At 42.2% G+C, this 19,552-nt stretch overlaps 1 protein-coding gene across 2 annotated transcripts; it reads left to right on the top strand.

Moving 5' to 3' along the window:
- Positions 1 to 827: 827 nt before the first annotated feature.
- igsf5b (immunoglobulin superfamily, member 5b) lies at positions 828 to 9,709 on the top strand. Of its 2 annotated transcripts, XM_086126151.1 has the most exons (10): positions 828 to 939; positions 1,771 to 1,867; positions 2,372 to 2,680; positions 2,960 to 3,087; positions 4,001 to 4,166; positions 4,601 to 4,732; positions 6,591 to 6,615; positions 7,356 to 7,435; positions 8,099 to 8,163; positions 9,179 to 9,709. In XM_086126151.1, exons 2-10 carry the CDS (start codon positions 1,819 to 1,821, stop codon positions 9,287 to 9,289), a joined length of 1,065 nt encoding a protein of 354 aa, XP_085982277.1. In that variant the 5' UTR covers positions 828 to 939; positions 1,771 to 1,818; the 3' UTR covers positions 9,290 to 9,709. The 2 variants fall into 2 exon arrangements, with proteins under 2 accessions (XP_085982277.1, XP_085982278.1); XM_086126152.1 differs by lacking the exon at positions 8,099 to 8,163.
- Positions 9,710 to 19,552: the final 9,843 nt, after the last annotated feature.

Below are 19,552 nucleotides of genomic sequence, written 5' to 3' on the forward strand. Positions count from 1 at the left end.
CGTCTTTTGCCCAAATTGAACTCAGCGAGGCTCCAGCTCGCCCTCCACCCTAATGAGAACAAGCTGGATAGAAAATGGATGGATGGATGTCAAATAAAACAATCGATAAGTAATTTGGTGGGTTTGATATAAGATGCATTTTCATGAGTGACTTGTAGCCATTTTATGCACAGCACATTTATTTTAGGGGATCAATTTTTAGACATTGTTTTAATATACGCATACGTCATTTTAGCACATTGCACAAAATGATGCCCACTACAATTGGTCAAAGTAATTGACTTGCACTTTATCAAGTGTAACACAACAGAGGCTCAAACTGTCTGAAAGTTTCGAGAGAACACTCTCCCACCCCTACACCCCCCCCGATGCGACAAGCCGAAAGTCGCCACAACAACCACAGCATGTGCCGCCCCCCCCCCCCCCCATCCCCCATCTCTACAGTAAATATTTCTTTGCCGACTGACCTTCACTGAGCGGAATGATGTATGGGCTCTTTGACAACGGAAGGCTGTTTCCTCACTTCGGCAAAGAAACCTTTGTTCTCTCACATTTATCAATCTCCTAAAATCCGATATGAGAGGTTTCACAAAGTTGACAAATTATGATTTTCAATTATACCTTTTTAGTGTGGTGGTGTACAACGTACGCAGGCATTATTCAGTGTGGGGGTTCCATTCTCTAATTGGGTTTTATTTTTATGCCCCATGATCAGTGTGCTCATATAAGGGCCACTGTTTGCTGTCTGAGTCACATCGTGCCTTGTGTGTGTGCGTGTGTGTGTGTGTGTGTGTGTGTCTCACTGGGCAAAGTTCATTTTGCTAATATTTAACCGGACCTTTTTGGGTGATGTAGTGGAGCCTCACACATAGAAGTATTGTATTATTGGAATATATTTAGCCTGTGCGATTCCGTCTGCTGTTGCACAATGACAATGAGGTAAGTCAGATGCGCTATGATACATCTTTATTTTATTTGTTATTCTTTTTACTCATTTAATCCTAATTCAGAATAGAATACAATGTTGATTTATTGTCATTTTTTACAGGCACATTAGAATTTGAGTGTCACGCTGCAAAATTCGGAGAAAAATAGTGAGAGCGGAGTTTGTTTTGATTGTACATATTTTAATTCAATTCAATTCAATACATAAAAATGTGAAATAATCATTGCAAAAAAAAAAAAACCCTCAACTGAATAACCAAATGTAACGCTGTGTTGGTTACTTTTACCAGAGGCAACACTTTCTGAGTCACAAATGATATGTTGTGTATGGAGTTGACTGGTTAGTGTTTTCCCAGTTGCGAAAAGGAATTTACTCTAAGAAGAACAACATTTCTCCATTGTGAGACAAATAAAGGTTTTCTTATCTTATTCAATGGGAACCGCTATTTCATTTTAATTTCCCCACAGGAATGACTGTACCGTGCTTTAAGAGGCCACATTTTCCCATTGCTTTAATTAAACCTTCAGGTTACCCGCCATAGGAATGCATTGTTTTATAGCCAGTTTTATTATTGTCGAGTAATTATTCTGTCTTTAATGTGCAATACTTTTCTGCCTGATTAGATATGGATTCACACTCATGGGACACTTCATACCAGAACATTATAAGGCAGAAATGTTGATACATCTCATTAGCATTAGCATGCATTGGCTTACCTAATGTTTTGGCTTTCCAGTCTAGGTTGAGTTGATTAAAAAAAATGTTTCAACCAAGATGAATACTAATCATTGCGTTGATGTAGTCATTGACTGTTGGATTTCCAGGTCCCCTCTGCAGTGATTAATGGATTTCCTCCATTGAGATGCATAATTATGGACATTTTTGTTCTGCTGGTGGTTCTTCTGTTGTGCAGCACTCAAGGTGAGTAGAAAGTTAACTGCTGCCTGTCTGACCGGTGATGATGGTGATGTCACGAGGCCAGTGAAATATGCATTAACAGCCACAGCGCTCGTGTTGAAGTGCGGCACTTCTTCTGTTTCCACCCACAGGCCATCTAGTTAGAGGAGCTACTAATGATCTCGCTGCAATTTGTTATGAATTTTCTTCCATATAATATCAGTAAGATGGAAACAGTGGCCATGGAAATTCACTGTCACTGGTTCTTTATTCCCAATAGGAGTGGGCTCAAATGATGCTCATTAGTAGGCCATTTTCTGTTTGCAATAAACTGTTTGTTTGGCACAGATTTCTTTTTTTTCCGCAGGCCTCATTTCCTAAATGGATGCATAATTGATGATCCTGTATGCCAAGTTCACCGCAAAGGAGTTATACATCACCACCATAGCATAAACCAATAGCAATAGATTAATTTTCTGAAATGTGGAACAACCATAACTTTAATATTCTCCGTTGAATGTTTTGCAGTTTCCACGCAACTAGAGCTGTCGCCCATCAGCTTGACTGTGCTTTGTGGGGACGAGGCCCGCTTTACCTGCATTGCCCAGAGTGCAAAGTGGGATGTGATGCTGTGGGAGCTGAACAGCACAGTGGTGATCACCATCTCCAGAATTCACGGTGTGCTTTCCTCTCCAATTCCCAATGTGACGGCAGTGAAAAGCCAGAATGGAGATGGTTGGGTGTTTTTTCTCAAGAGTGTGAAGAGGCTCCACGAGGGCCAAGTGAGCTGTAACCTCGAGGGCAACGACAAGAAAACAGCGAGTCTCTTCGTTCAAGGTCAACATCACATTTGTGCCCTTTTTCATATCTATAAATCTATCTGTCTAGCTAGCTCGAGTTAGCTCGCTAGCTAGGACTGACGGAAGCTCCGCCATCACTGACAAACGTGTAACAAATGACGGCATGGACAATTTTCAAGTCTTCAATTCCCGAGAGAAATCACAGTGCAATATTGTGGGTTCCCAAATTATGGCTAAAAGCTTAAATTCTGTGATTGCAAACAGAACTGCACGTATGCAAGTGTGTGACTCTACCTGCTCTGTTGTTTGATTTCAGAAACAGGCACTGTGACAGTCCTTGGAGGCAACGCAATAGCTTTGAAAGGGCAGTTGGTCCAGTTTGAGTGTGATGCCGTGGGATGGTACCCCGAACCTTCTTTGCATTGGGAAGTCAATGGTAAAAAGGTAAACAAACTAGAATGCTCAAAATGTTGGTTATCCCACTGTCATTTCAAATGAGATGCGATACTCATGTCTGAGTAGCATTTTTTGTTTTTTGCAACAACCCAACTGTCAGACCGGTTAAGTGTGATGCCTTCAATATTCCACTGGCCACAGAATTAAGTCAATTAACGCCAGCGGTGGCAGATGACCGATCCCAGCAGCATTGCCTGTTGCTGGACTGAAGAGCAATGGTGACACGCAACTCAATGAATAAATCTAGGAAAGTCGAATAGAAGATGATTGACATATTTAAAGACCATAACGTCACATGTTTTTCTGGCTGGCAAAAGCTGAACCATTGTCCGATGGCGCCACTAGTAAATAAACTCTTCCATGTCATTTGACCAAGGCAGAGCCATTGAGTAAACGGGGTAAATGTCTTATAAATTCAGGTGAGAGCAAAAAACAAAACAAAAAAACACAATGCCTAAACCTCGGTCATGGTAGATGTACCCTAAACGCAAGCCTACTACCATTATTTGTAAATGACCTCAGTCCACTGTACCACCGAGTGGTTCTTTTGGTGACTGATGGTTTTTTTTCATGACAGTCTCTTAGGATATGGTTGGGGTTTCCTCCTGTGATCTAACTAAGAAGGCTATTATTACAGCTTTCTGTTGCTCAAATTAATCAACGTTGTTTTCTGACATTTACACAGTAGCCGGCTGGATTTCTTCAGGCCGGTGCTAATGACTCGTGTTCTGCCACCCTGAAATATCTTGGTGCCAATTGTTTGCAACACATTCAGAATTGGCCTAGATAAGAACATGGTTGATTTAGAGACAAAAGCAGCCATTTGTTTCGGAAAATGGTTTCAGTGTGGCAATATGCAGCAAGTAATGATGTGTTTGTCTGTCTGGGCTATGGTGTGGAGTTGAGCCAGAGTGAATACAACCTCAGCAGTGAACAGAGGGGAAAGAGCGTCTTCACTGTGAGCAGCAACCTCAGCATGACTGCGAAAAAAAGCTCATGTGTTGACTGTCTGGTCTCAGTATCCGCCCTGCCCGCGCCACTGATGAGCAGCATTCGTCTGACAGTAGGTGAGACACCACCGGCGTCATATAAAAGCGGCAGCCAAGAATGTCCTGTCGAACCTCTTTCAAGGGAAAAACAATGTGGCAGTACTTCATGGCGGTGCATCTGCTTGTTGCCAGGCGCAAATTCACAAGTCTCAGTGAGAAAACTGTAAAATCAAAAAAAAGTGAAAATCAAGCACATTTGTTGATTTTCCTGTGAGTCTGCCACATTATTTTTTTACTTAAGAACATTTGTAATAAATCACTGGATTTCTGTTGTGTATGCAATTTGGAATTTTTTTTCCCCTCTCAAAATAAAATAGCAATCAGACAGTGAGGAAGAGCATCATATTTATGCTGGTCATGCAGTTCTCATGGCCTGTTTTTGTGAAACAGCAGCCAACTTACACAACAACAAGTTTTCCTCTTTTTTCTCCAATGTGACTTTCCCTCCTCAGTTGCCGAGGTGGTGCAGGATGAAGATGACTGCACAGTCCCATTGGCGGTAACGTCCTCCCTCGCCGCGCTTCTCCTGCTTCTCCTGCTCTGCATCTGCACTGTCCTCTGGTACAGAGAAAGGAGACAAGCAAGTATGCACTTTTCTTTGAATCGCTTAGGGCGGGGGGGGGGGGGATATCACCTCTCCCCTTCTCATTTCTGTACAGACACGTTGATTAAAGTATAATGAAGAAGCAAGGCGGTCACACTCTGTGACGTTGGCCTTCACCAAGGACACGCAACATTTTTTACTGACTATAAAGAGAAAAGATCAGTTGTCAGCAGAAATGTATGGCTACTTTTATGTGAGCATTTTTGGACATGTAACTGTTTTGAAGTGAATGAAAAGTGAAAGGTAAATATGGGAGAGCAGCAGAGAAATGGTTTTGAATTCGGAACGAGAGCCAAAACAAACGGATAATATTACATACATACACACATAGAGTGCACCATGATATATAATATTAAAATTGTAAAATGTGAAAAAAAATCCACATCAGATGAGGTAAAAGAAAGTATGTAATTCAGTACATTTCATTTAATAGACAGTGCTATGAACTAGTATTTGATCCCTTCCTGATTTCTGTGCATTCAAATATGTGCATTCATAATGTATACAAATGACTAGAAAAATAGGACCCTGTATAAAAAAATAACTGCCGACATCAATGCGAGAAAGGTTTAATCTGATTTGTGATGTGGTCAATACTCAGGAAGCTTCCAATAAGGCTGGGCAGTTGAAATAGTGCCGTCTGTACACCCCTGTGGCTAAGAAATGCTTCTGGAGTGTCCACTCTGAGGGGATCATTGAAGGCGGAGGAAGCTTGTTTCTCCTCAGCACGACAACAAAATTGCCTTGAGTCACACATTTTAAAAGTTGTCGTAATCCCCGTAACTGATTGGAAAGCAGAGTAAGTGACTCGCTGCTGTGGTTCGGGGCTAAGGGATTAATTTCGGCAGCTGATTTTGTTGCTGAGTGCTCCTTTGGCGATGACTCTCATTCTTACATCTCAAAGCTTGAGCGCAAAAAATGCAGGAGGAATGGTTTGCATCTCAATGAAGGTGCTTTGTCGCTCTCTCTAATCAAGCCGTATGTACGAGTAATGTGTGCTTTGGAGTTTTTGAAAAAAAAAAATACAATGAGCCGCTCTGGTTTCCCTCAGAGACTTGAGCAGGGGGGGGGGGGGGGATTTATTATAAAATGGCAAAGGCAGTTTCTCTCCCCAAAACAGTCACGGTTTTATATGTCTCATGGGGCTAACATTGTCTACGCCCTTGTTATATGATGTTGAAGCCTTGTGACAGAACCCAGGAACATTCTGCTAACTTGAGGCTATTACAGCAGAATCCAAAACTAATACAGTAATTGCTGTTGTGTTTTATAGAGGTCCTATTTTCTCGATGCCCAGAGAAGGCATAGTTACTCTACGGCAGTGGTTCTTCGCCTTGTTGTAGGCACGGAACCCAACCAGTTCAAATGCACATTCACCGAACCCTTCATTAGTGAAAAATGAAAATATGATTTTATTTGATTTTTTTTTACAAATTCCAAATGATTAAAAACACAAAAAAGTAAATACAATTTCAAGACATGAGTTCTTTTTAATTGTGCACAAAATGAACCGCGCATGACGTACTATCACGACAGTCACACGGTGACTACTGAGCGAGCTAAATGTCCCGCAGCGCTGATTAGACAAGCAATGTCATGTGATCATCTGCAGCCAGTGATGGCCAAGCGGTCGTTTCATCACTAATTGACATGTTGAGACGGGTATGTCTTAACCTCCATGGCAGAGGCTCCGTTGAACCCCTGAGACCGATTCACCGAACCCCTGGGGTTCGATCAAACCCAGGTTAAAAACCACTGCTCTACGGTGAACGTCACCGGAATTCAATTTCTGCAATTTCTGTGCTAAAAAAAAATCCCCCTGTCTGTTTGTCCTTCAGAGAGAAGCTCACAGGACACCATAAGGTAAGATTTCAAATGTCTTTGAATGTGCACTTCCTTTAACAGTGGATTCCAAAACTGGTGCGGGAGCAAATGATTGCCAATATGGCTTTCTTTAAAATTCAGAGTACTTTCATTGTTGCTCGAGCAAATAAATTGTGATTTTAAACTAGCTTGCACGAAATAAACATGAACGTATTTGGCTTCTTGGCAGATATAGCGGCCATTATATTTGTCAGCGGTTTTCTCCACAGCTGAACTACATTTTTAGTGTGTCCAGAGAGAGGACTGGGTCTCGTAAAACATGTTCCTTACTGACGGGGCACTTAATGATGAAAACAATACAAGGCCCATGATAAATGACTCCTTTGTGAGGAAATTGCTTGTTCCCGACGAGAGATGAATCTGTTTGAAAATGTTTTATTACTGTTATCCGTTGTATCACGATATTCCTAAAAGGAACAAGCTCATTAAGAGAGTTAAAAATTGTTGGATTTGTTGTTTTTCGAACACCGGTTGTGACATAAGGTCATAAGGTCATAGAAGTTGCTCAATATGGCATCAAATTGAGGGAACCAAAAACTGAGGGAAAAAAAACAAAAATATCTGAAGAAAATAGAAAAAAATTATATATATAAACACACACACACACACACACTGCATATAAAGGTTAACATAATCGTTTCAGATGTTTACAGCTCCCTTTTTTCTTTTTAAAGTGGCGCTGTGCTAATTGTGACCTTTGTTTGTTTGGATACTTGCAGGTGTGAGGAACGGAACAATGGCCAGAGTTTGCCTGCTGGTGGCAGGGTCAATTTGGGATTTATGAGTGAGGCCCCAACAGGTGAGAGTATAATAAGCAGAGGTGGGTCGAGTAGCCAAAATTATACTCAAGTAAGCCGACTGTTCCTTAAGAAGAAGAAGGTTCAATAGCCCTCAAAAGAATTACTTAAGTCAAGCTAAATATTCCGTGAAAAAAAGAATTCCAGGATTGAACACCTTCAGATTTGTTTGAATGGCAAAACAAAAATATAAAATAGCAATGTGCAAATTCAGATCGAACTCAAACAATAATACGTGTCAAATAACAAATGAAGTCAACTCGTTTCCGCCATTGTTTCTGCCATGCGCCACGTAAATGTGTCAGTTTTAAAACTTTTCTTTTGTTTGGGGCCATGAGGACTTTGTGTGTGGTCATGTGCTTGCCCGGCTCGGTTAGATTGGCGAAACGTGAGAGTGCCTGAGCGGGGAAGTCCCTCTGCCAAACCAAAACAAATAGATCGCACGAGTAATAATAGATGAAAAAATAAAATTGTTTTCTCCTCATAACGTAGGCTCAATTCACATACAGTAAATTCTTGACATCTATAGTGAATATCAGGGCAAATTTTCGACGAGTTTGGTCAATAACGCGAGAGTTCCTAGAAGCATCAAACCTCAAGCAAAAGTAGCTGATCTGCAAGCTGGAAGGTTAGATGCGGCTGAATTGTTTTCTCGCACCTTGCAGATGCTGTTTACAAAGAGATAATCAAGGGAATTCATAGCAAGAAGGATTTGGTCAGCGTTGAGAAGGTAAGCTAGAGAAAGACAACAATAGAACAGGGAGAAAGAAAAATTCTTCAGTTTGCAAATATTGACAGACTCAAACCACAGATTTAATGAGCATCTGCATGTGTACACAAAGGCAGTGGTCCCCAAACTTTTGTCCGCTGCGGCCCGGCTACTACTCCGCCCCCGTTTGGGGGGCTTCCTTGGGGGTAGTGCAATGTTTTACAACAATGAACGCAAATCCCCTTTTTTTGTCACTAACATCGAATGACTTTTTAGTGTTAGCAATGCGGTTAGCCACCAAGTATGATGCTCTCAAGGCACATAACATTTGTTGATGAATCCGTTTTGAAGGTGTGGCTCATTGGAGAGCCGCTGGCTGCATTATTGGGCTTTCTTAGCATCGCCTTCTTGGGTTTAGGCTCTTGCGTTTAATCCTCGCGGGGCCTTTTCGTCATTGCAAAGAAACTTTCCAAATACGTCTGCTGTTTGTTTTACTCATTTTGGTAGTTTGTGGATTTAATATTAGCGTCACACAACCGAACCAACTTGAATCGAATCAAGAGTCAGTCCTCGCTAGATGTGATGCAGAGAATCTGGTCAAATGTTTTTCAGCGTCGGTTGATAAATTATGGAGCCCCTAAGGTGACATGGAAGAAAAAAAACGCTGCGTTCCCTCACAAAGATTACGAGATAATGCAAACTTTTCGAGATAACGCAAATTGTTATTTTTTTTTCAAGGTGATGCTTTAAAAAAAAAAAAATGCACGTTGATGTACTTTCGGGTCATCTTCCGGGTAACAATACAGCAAACATGGATCGTTTTCACCCGTTGAAATTGGCTTGAAATCCAAAGGCATTAAATCTGTTCTTGATTTTATATACGGTTTCCAAGCCCTCCTCCATAATTCTCTCCTTCCCCGAAGTCGTGTTGTCTCTCAATCAGCCGCGCATGACCCGGAAGTACATGAATGCGCATTTTAAAAAAAATTACCTAGCCCCCCCCACACAAAAAATGTCCACATTTTGTGTTCCTCAGGTCCCTGATGTTGTAACATCTAGCAGCCTGTGTTTACATAGCGACGGTCACGTCCAAGTCGACCTTTCAGAGGGGAGCTCGAAGAACATCCGGAGAGTTACGACCGTTTAAACACATTTAATGTGTGGTGTGAATGTGATTGCGAAGTATTTTTGCCAAGACGTTCAACTTTTTGTAAAGCCCCTTGCTCAGTGTAAGAGTTCTTAATTACAATGGAACGTCTCATGGCGAAGACTCTACTGCTAAAAGAAATAAAGGGAACGCTTGAAAAATGGAACTACAAGTGTTCCCTTTATTTTATTGAGCAGTTTATTTGTCTCAGTATGCTGGTTGACCACTAATTGGAGTTTTAGGTTAGGTTTTTGACAAGGAATAGCGGAAAATTTGAAGGAAAAAAAAAAAGGGTGTCGCATTCATGATTAAACCTTTTGAAACACTGCGAACAATGTCTCAAGTAACTATTATAGTAGCTATTTGACATTTTCATGTTTTTGTATGATTTAAAATGAAATAAACAAAAATTTAACATTACTCCTATTCATGTTCTGACAATTTTGAGAGCAACCTTTTGCACAATTCTAAACAAACGTTTTCCTCACAATTTAGAGCCTTCAAAACATGTATGCATTTAGATCCTTGGATATGCAAGTACTGGAAATGGGTCTGAATCATTTTGTACATGTCTATAACTTATGTCAATTTTTTTAAAGACATTAAAAAAAATCAATAGCAAATATTTCAAGTCTTTTTGAGTCATTTTGATGATGTAGCATATCCCCTGCCGGGTGAACCGTAGACGTCTGCTTCTGCAGCAGCATTTGTCTTGATAATGAGGAGCTAAAAGAAACAAGTACTCTGGCCAATTTATTTAAACAACCATGCTGCAAATGCGTGCATTCGGAGCCCCTCCTTCCTTTCCTGTCTTCACATGCTCAATAATTGGCTTCTAAGAATATCACTGTGCCACTGCAGGTGGGGGGTGGGGGGGGGGGAATCTCTGCTGCACATTGATTGATGCTCTGATGGAGGCGAGGACTCTGTGCTACTCTTAGGTTGGATTGATTTTATGCATGCTGAGGCAGACAAAGACACATTACAGCATTTGAACTGGAAGTGTCATCATCATCTCATCTGAAGAGGAGTCTGCCTCGGTGTTTTAAGTGCATTTTCAGAACAACCATAATCCAATATGTGCTTCTCGCTCTTTTATGCGTTTCCGACTCATTGTTCAAGACGCGGAGGACTTGAGGAGAAGCCGTCAACGGCGTGCAAATGAACACAAACGTGATTGTTTGAGCGGTCGCGGGGCCGTGAGTGTCTTCGGAGTGACGTACGCGACAACAGATTTATCTCCGCATGAAGAGCGTGACATAACATTTGTATTTCATAATGGCAAAGGATGAAGAGTGGAGTGTTGGTGATGAAGGTCTGTGAATCTGCCAGACCTTCTCCACATAGTTTCATCATGGGGAATGACATGAATCTCACATAAACAAACATTTTCCCTATGGAGAACCAAGCATCATTTTTTACATTTCCGCTTTTTTTTTTTTTTTTTTTGACTAAGAGTAAACCAAGGTCCATGTTTATTTGATTAGGTGTCACATATGATAATTCAAAAAAGTAAAAAAAAATGTTGAGATGCAAAACGCTGTCACCTTGTTGAAATGTCTTTGTGTCCTTTGTCACCTCCTGGAAGTGCTTGAAAGGAAAAAAAAAAAAAAAGCAATCAGCGGCGTGTGTTTTGTTCAATGGAAAATACACTTTCATTTCATTCAAGGCTGATGCATATCCTGATTGGAACTCCGCTTCTGCATTTGATTTATCTCTTCTGGCAACATTGATCAGCTGCATATGTCTCGGCCTAGCGGAGAGAAGCATAATGGGTGCAGGGTTAGGATCGACCAGGCAGCAACCCAAAGCAAATTCGTAAAATATTTACGGGTCAAACCTCTTGGCTGAACTTGATATAAGTGCTCCGTAGAAGCTACAAGCTCATGTGCTTAAGAAAAAAAAAAGACATGTAAATTGCGGTCGGCGTGGTCCCAAACGTCAGGGGATCAGCAAATCCATTTGAACGTGTTACTTTTATGGGCAATAACTCAATCCATTCATTAACTGTTCAGATCCTCCAATATGGACAAAGGCAGGGAACACATGAATGAAGTCAGAGTGAAAACAACGTCTTTCTGTGTAATTGCTTATGTGCATGATTGTGCCGATTGCGCATGTGCAGTCAGAAATTGTCCGCTGTCACAACCATAGGACCGTAGGGCTGTTGTCGAATGTGCACTTATGCTTTCAAGTCCCATACTATGGCGTTTCCCCAACTTAACTGAGCTATGACACATATTTAACCACCAAAAGAAAAGGTAGGAGGTAACACTGACAGTGGACAGCTTTTCAAAGGCTGCTCACTTTCTCGCATTACCAAAACTTCTGTCTACCTCAGAGACCGCTGAAATGTTAGTCCAAAATGTTGTTTGTCTCCAAGGTATTCCTTCTGACAAGAGTGACTGACCGGGCTCCCCGGGTCACCTCGCAAGGAAGTCCTTCTGTGCTTCTTCGACTTCCATCGTCGACATCCTGGTTGCTTGCCGATCTGTGTTAGCTAGCTGTCGTGCTCACATGCGCTGCATGTAGTGTCGACCTGCACTGCATCACATTGAGAGCTGGTTTGAATGACCAAAAAAAATATTACCAAATAACTCAATATTGTCCGACACGACTGTGATAATAGTCCATCCATCCATTTTCCGAACCGCATGATCCTTCACTAGGGTCGCGGGGGGTGCTGGAGCCTATCCCAGCCATCTCCGGGCAGTAGGCGGGGGACACCCTGAATCAGTTGCCAGCCAACCGCAGGGCACACAGAGACGAACAACCATCCACGCCCACACTCACACCTAGGGACAATTTAGAGCGTCCAATCAGCCTGCCATGCATGTTTTTGGAATGTGGGAGGAAACCGGAGCACCCGGAGAAAACCCACGCAGGCCCGGGGAGAACATGCAAACTCCACACAGGGAGGCCGGAGCTGAAATCGAACCCGGTACCTCTGCACTGTGAAGCCGACGTGCTAACCACTGGACTACCGGGCCGCCTGTGATAATAGTCATATTGTTAAATTAATGCAGCATATTTTTGATCCCGTTTTCCACTCGGATTTCATTAGAATGTGCAAGTGGTCGTGATGTGGTGTCTGGTTAGCGTACAATCCTTTAGTTGATGAATTTATTTTTTTAAAAAAAGAAAAAAAGCTTTGTTCAGAAATATTCCCTATAGTTTATCGTCTGAAAAAGTGGCGGCGAGGAATTTTCTGTGACATTCATAAACGCAAAGACGGCACCCATGCTTGAATTATGGAAAACAGAAAATAGAATGCTCGCATAGTTTTGTGCTGTTCTTTGTCACCAGATGGCTGACACAGATCTTGACTTTGGAAATCACAACTCATCAGTAAATGTGAGAATAGAGTGTTTGCTCTCTCTCTCTCTCTCTCTCGTGCAAAGCTTTCATCATCGCTACCTTCTGTTTCCTCGCACCCACATGCTTGGCGTCGAAGCGGCAGGCTATTAAACAAATTAGATTTCCTCTAGTGGACCTGACAGAGATAGGCAGAAGCTGAGATGCCTCTAATGTGACCTGCTTGGGCTTAACATTAAACCTCCCCGGGGCTTACTCAGGTGTCACTTGCACAGATCAAAAATACGAAAGTCTGTGAGCAATTGTTTGTATGTATCCTACATGAATCATCGAAATGTTTTAATTTGAATGGGATACAGCTCCCAAGACACCATAACAACTTCCTGCTAGCAATTAGCGACACATCAGCACACTCTTTTCTTGGTCCGTGTTTAAAATGGAACCTTCGGCTAATGGTTCTCTGGAGCCTGCCATGCCATCTCAAGTGTCTTGTTACGGTCTGCTTTCCAGTTCCTGTTCATTAGCACTGCTGTAAAAGATGCACCGCCCCAAAGTTATCATAAAACCACATGGAAGTATTTGTATGCAATGGCTTAATAGAGGCTCTAAAAACAAAACAAGTCAACCTCTGCATCGTGGGGGATCATGGAACGTATCACCCACGATAAGTGAGGGAACACTGTTTAACTCATTCACTCCCAAAGACGTTTTTAACCGTCTTTTCAGACTTGGTCTAGAATTGGGTGGTACTGAATGAGTTTTAATCGAATTGAATGAAAGTCTCCGTTATCACCACATGAAAGTGCTGTTAGTGTTCAACGAAGAATGCTCGTCCATCAACACGACATCGAAAGAAACTCTCGAGAAAGCCTTGTCCGCTTTTTGCGTATTTGATTCAAACGGGGCTGTTAGGCCCGGTCAGTGCCAATTAGGTGGCCGGCGCTTTGTTTCGGATGCCTGTCTAAAAGCGGAACAGTAGCACAGATGAATAACTTAAGACATCCTCTCAAACATCCGCCTCACAGTATACAACTAAGGGCAATTCACTGAGGGGCTAAAAAAAGAAATCTAGATGCAAGGTATTTATTTTTTCGTACGAGGCGTTTCACCACAGCTGATTTAGTCTTCTTGGCGACAGTGCTACGGCTATCATCACTGACCGAATTCTGCTGCCTGGCTGAGCGGAGTAATTCTACTGCCTCAGAGTTATTTCCAATCCCATGCTGTCTCTGTTTCCTCCACTCTCTTTGTGACCCACTGTGTTATGTCAGATCACATTCAGTCATTCATACTTGCCAGAAAAAAAAAATTATGATGAACTGAGCAAAAGATTTATTTATTCTCCCCCCCCAGACTGACCAGGAAAAAGCTGCGGGAATAGAAACACAGAAACATAACGTGCACTTAACTCATGTCAACTCTCGCACTCGTCTTACGTATGCCTGCAAAGCACCTCTCTGAGTGGTTCAGAATCTGAGCATTAATACCCCCAACTTCTTCTTCTCCTCCTTTCGGCTTGTCCCTTTTCAGGGGTTGCCACAGCGAGTCATTAATTTCTTATCTTTCCCTGTTCTCTGCATCCTCTACTCTGACTTTAATACCCCCAACAGTGCCACAAAAGACATGTACGATGTATATGATGCAATATTACAATATTGAATATTCAATATCCCCAAGGGGTCATGTTGTTCACCGCTATATATGTACATCTAATTTCCAACAAAGAGGGCAACCATGCTCACATGCACTGTTGGCAATCTAAGAGATGTATTTAATTCTTTTGTTGAATGCTCTGTACTTGATTTCATCATAAGACTTGATGTTGTCTTCTTTCATGTCAGGATAGTGAAAGAATAATCATGCATTAGTCTCCTTGCTTGTGTGTCTTGATCAACCAATGATGTTCCCTTTTGTGCTCTGCTGCAGTCTTTTGTGCTGAATGTCAGGATGTCCTTTGCTTTGTCTGATTTAAAAAAAAAAAAAAAAAGAAGACAAAAACAAAACTGCTTGGAGAAAATTTGTACATCCAGTGCCCTAATTTGTGATTTGGAACTTGTGGTGGTGACACAAGTCTCCTGGCTGGGCTCTAATCAAGCACTGACTCATCATGTCTGCTCTTTATTGTGCAGGTTGCTGGTTCTCTCTTCTCTGCGTGCCTGCCATCTGCTGTTTGTGCGAAATACATCTGAATATTCTGTAAATGGCAAACTCTTTTGCCTTTGACTTTTTGGTGGAACAAAGAGAGTTAGAAAAGCGTAATTGCATGCTGTCTCGAGCACACGCTTTCTCTGCACGGTTTTGAGCATCTTGATTTTTACACTCATTCGGGTAAGACTGTTAAAATGTGACTTTGCCTGTACACTGAATCGTGTTTCTTTGTCACCAGACATGTTACGTTCAACGTCAGACACACCGCCCTACTTTGGTCCTGAGGTGAGTGAGAAGAGAGAGTGGTTCACGATGGATTTAGTTTCGATCATTCCTTTGCACTTCTGTAAGACAAGTCGCATTGATCAGGAGCCTAGAAAAGCCACGATGAAGTGAATTCAAACCTCCCCTTTTTCAGTCAACGAGCAATCATTTCACTCACTGCGAATTAGGCTGATTGACGCCACTTCATTCATTGCTGTCTATCTTTGGCTGTAAAGACATTCATCTGGTGTGAGGCATCGAGACAGAGGATCCTCATTTCCCTTTAACCGGCATCATTCTTGCTAATTAGCCTCGGTCTGGCTAGCAAAAAGAGACATGACGTGAATTGCCTCGACTTCTCTGCCACTGCACGGAAGATGCGGTTAAAATGGTGATCGTTTGTGTGGCCGTAATCCTCATATCTTGAGTACATGACACCACAAGAGTTTAGTTTTTCTTGTTTTATGATTATATTAGCTTCACCCACCATGTCTAAAGGAGATCAATTACGATTTTCACCGTTTGAAATAGTTGCTTGGCGCCTCAGTAAAAAGGTCTCTGGCATTCTTGGGTCAAGATACAAGAAGAATTGCAACACTTAATATGTATTTGTCACTCTCTGGTACAAATCACACCTTTTCTGGGAGTGTTTGTGGTGATAACGGAGACTTCTGGTGACTCCCGCCAGAGATGGAAGTGTTCTTCTGATCTTCAGAAGTTTACGCCAGGTCATGACTGCCTATCAGCTGCGTGTTTACCTGCACAAATTACCCTGAACAGACTTAACGTTTGTTTTTCATTTATCCACTGAGCGCATCGGTGCCAATTAACCAAAATAGGGCCCATAGTCACCAGTGTCATTTACCAGCGGTTTACCATTCAAAACTCTAAATGGGGCTGACTGTGCTATGCATCATTTCAAAATCCGACTGAAAGCCCCTTGTCGTGTTACTGTGCAGCACTTTTTCCAGAATTGTCTAAATAAAAAGCAGCCCAGAAAATGGGTCTGACTAGAATGCAATTGTATCTGATCACGCCTTGACGGTTGACTTGGAGCGCTTAACATTTGAATTTCCCTATATCATCTAGCTCCTTCTTCTGCAGTATTTCAGCCAAAGCAGCAGACTTTTTAAATGACACTGAATTCTAAAAGCTGCATTTGGAAGGGGCCCGTGGTGAGCGCCGGATGGTTGTACTTTAATCAAACGCGTGAAGACAAGAAATGTTCAATTGAGCCATAAAATGCTCCAAGGCTTGCAAAATGAGCTACCTGATATGAAGGGAAATGAGGCTGTCTCTCCTCTGAAGCTCGTTGCTTGACTGTGGGACTTGGATCAGACAAGTGGAAACTCGACGCCCCGACTCTTCAATCACTTCAATGATTAAAGCGCGTGTTGACTGTCTCGCATACAAGACCTATCCAGCATTAGTACAACACATCTGAGAGGAATTGTGGGCGAAAATAATGTGATGCACTACCCACTCTTATCCATGCATTTTGATCGTACGACATTCATGTTGTAAAAACAACAAAGGGGGCGCCGGCATCGTATATTATAATCCGTTAAGTAAACCGTTGGGATTCTTTAGTCATGTGATAAGATAAGATAAGATAAGAAAACCTTTATTAGTCTCGCAATGGAGAAATTCCCAATTCACAGCAGCAAAGTTATGAAAGCAAGAAGTAGAACAACGAAATATAGGAGCTGCTGGAAAGGCAGCCACTCTCGCGACGCCATTTTGAAGTCAAAATAACAAAAATAACACAACACAACACATAGGACTCAGTCACAGACAGTCGTGCAATCTTCACCAATTTTCTGCATACACTTTGTTGTCTGAAGCAGTTCTAGATTATTGAGGAGAGGATCAAAGTGTCCTTTCTCCAGTGGATCAGAGACGTCATGGTGAAAATGTGCACACGTCTGCTACAAGCTAGGTTTTGAAAGCAAACACGAAGCTGTAGCGTCCATTGACGAAAAGAGATTCGTTCACTTCTCCTGTCCCACGTAATCCGCTTCAAACTCCAAGCCGCGACTCCCAGCTCCAAATCCGCATCGGCGCTCCGCGCTAACGCTCCTTTCTTCTCATCGTCGGCTCCTCAAGACTTACATCCATCCAGCCGCAGACCGTTCAACAGCACCGATCTCTCCGCTGAACAAAGCGGGGCTGTGAAAAATGCTGCCCATTACAGGCGCAAGACACAAGCGCCCCGGGACTGTCCAGCAACGACAGTCAACTGGCGCCGACATTCCTCCAGTCAAAAACAGTGCCGGTATATACCCATGCTGCCGAGAAGGCGCAACCACCAAGCACAGATTCTCCTCCTTGATGAATGTCGTGGCCAAAAAATGCTGAAAAAAGTCCACATCAGGTCCACACGACGTAACAACAAACACAAAGTGACAAAACAAACACAAAAACAACAAAAAAAGCAAGGCTCGCGAGAGCACTTGCTGACGGCTGCCTACTCGGGCGCCATCTTGACTTCATATATGAAATATATGAAAACTATAATGAAAAAAAATATAGATGAAAGATGAAAACCCTTCTCCTGTTTTGTTGTGTTGGAGAGACTCGGCCCCTTGGCGGTTAATGGGAATCCATTTTGTGTGCGTGTGTGTATGTGTGTGTGTGTTGTGATTTTTGCCATTCAAAAAGTAATTGTTTTTCCATTCTCACAAGGGTAGCGGGGGGTGCTGGAGCCTATCCCAGCCGTCTTCGGGCAGTAGGCGGGGGACACCCTGAACTGGTTGCCAGCCAATTATAGGGCACACGTAAGAACCGCCTCTGTAAATTTCATGTACGAGGCAATTCAAACTGCTTCACTCATAACATTTAAATCATGACAGAAAGTGAAACAAAGCATTAAGCCATCACAAGAAAGGTATTTTTGGTAAGCTGCAGCAGTCTATAATAATGGCTTGAAGTGGTTGTTAAAGTGTAGGTTTAAGTCAATACTTACGCCGAGATTTCGAGCTTGGTTTGTAGTTTTCAATGACATAAATCTAAGGTGAGCGCTGATCTTGGACCTTTCATTCTTGGGGCCAAAAACAATCCCTTTTGAAAACTGTCTTTTGATCTGCCATAATGAAAAGTTTGTTTTTGTGCCGCCTGCGCTCTGCTTGTCTACATACTCGTTTGTAAGCTTTAACCAGCGGGGCATTGCTCCATAGTGACTTTTTCCTGACTTTGTTCTTAATTGGGGCAATCCATTACATGCAGTCAAAACTTGAGAACAGAAAACTTTTAAAAGGTCATCAACAGAAGCTGAGGGCAGGCTCGCTGATGGTGTGAAAGCCCAAGTGAATAATGTACAGATCTTTTACAGATCTCTTACAGATCATCAATATCATGCTTTCGGATTACCTCAGCTCCACCTTGTTCAAATTAGGATGAGCTGATGTTTTAAATAAAGTTTCAGAGTTCTTGAGCATTTCCATCTTTCAGATTGTCGACATGACTGTTAAAATCACCCCCAAAAACCTCATCGTCAAAATCAATGCACACAAGCGACAGTAACTTGGCAAAAACCTTTTGTGTAACATTTTGGATCGTTGCTCGATGGGAGAATTTGGACTGAAGAACAGCATATTCTCCTGCTCCCCTTGTTGTTTGTTCATAAAAGCCCCAAAATGACGCCTGGTGATTAAATTATTTTTTTAACCCATTTTGTACAGGAACGTCAAAGAAAAGAGACATTGTTAAGTTGGAAGTCTTTGTTTACCATTGAGGAGATTTCAGTGAAACAATTCCTGTTCACAAAAATCAGAAGCATGGTACATTTTCCATCACGTTACAGACCCAGAGCTGCGTTTCCTCCCTCTGCAGTGTATATCACCGTGTGTTTTCTTCACGTCGCTATTTTAATCAGGCAGTTACCAGGTAGAGTAGAGAGAAAAGCTTTTGTGCTTTTCCCTAAACGTGCCCACTCTTGTGTCTTCCCGTGATCCACTCGGCACACTCTGCAATCCCATGCTGAGACCTGCCTCATGGCGACGTTCACCGTCTCCTGTGGTACTGTCTACATCACTTGCTTCCCAATGCTGCCAGTTTTGAAATATTTCACCGTTCGCCTCCCTGAAACATGCTTGAAACGTATTGCACCCCATGTAGTGAGATACAAATAGATTTCTCTTTTTTGATGGATGTAAAACAAATCTAAATTCATCGTAATCCAAGTGAATGTACTGAAAATCATATGAAATCATCTTTGGAGAGATGCACAGCCCTACTGATTGGTTAAAGAAACAATCTCATTACTCACGGTTGAAATCAATATTAGAATTTTGAAAATTTTAAGTGCTTCGAACAAAGTGTCTCGGCCAGCAGATGATACCCCGCAACAAAAACTAAACATCTGTCTTTTTTCTTTTTAAGAGCATCATAATTGATACAGCTTGCCGTGCGTCGGATCCCATTAACTTGAAAGAGAAATGTGGATCTTAATAACGGGACTTCAGTGACGGTTGCAAAGGGACGACAAATGAGCTGTTGCTCCAAACGCGAGCTTTGGGCGTGAACGTGTTAATCCTG

This window comes from Hippocampus guttulatus, chromosome 12 (genome assembly GCF_054856545.1).
Source record: "Hippocampus guttulatus isolate MCC_2025c chromosome 12, RoL_Hgut_1.0, whole genome shotgun sequence".
NCBI lineage: Eukaryota > Metazoa > Chordata > Actinopteri > Syngnathiformes > Syngnathidae > Hippocampus > Hippocampus guttulatus.

Bases quoted from the DNA above. Each gene is read 5' to 3' on its own strand.
- igsf5b (XM_086126151.1), top strand. From the start codon at position 1,819: ATGGACATTTTTGTTCTGCTGGTGGTTCTTCTGTTGTGCAGCACTCAA. The intron at 1,868-2,371 runs GTGAGTAGAAAG...AATGTTTTGCAG, and splicing joins TCTGTTGTGCAGCACTCAAG to TTTCCACGCAACTAGAGCTG. The intron at 8,164-9,178 runs GTAAGCTAGAGA...TGTGTTCCTCAG, and splicing joins ATTTGGTCAGCGTTGAGAAG to GTCCCTGATGTTGTAACATC.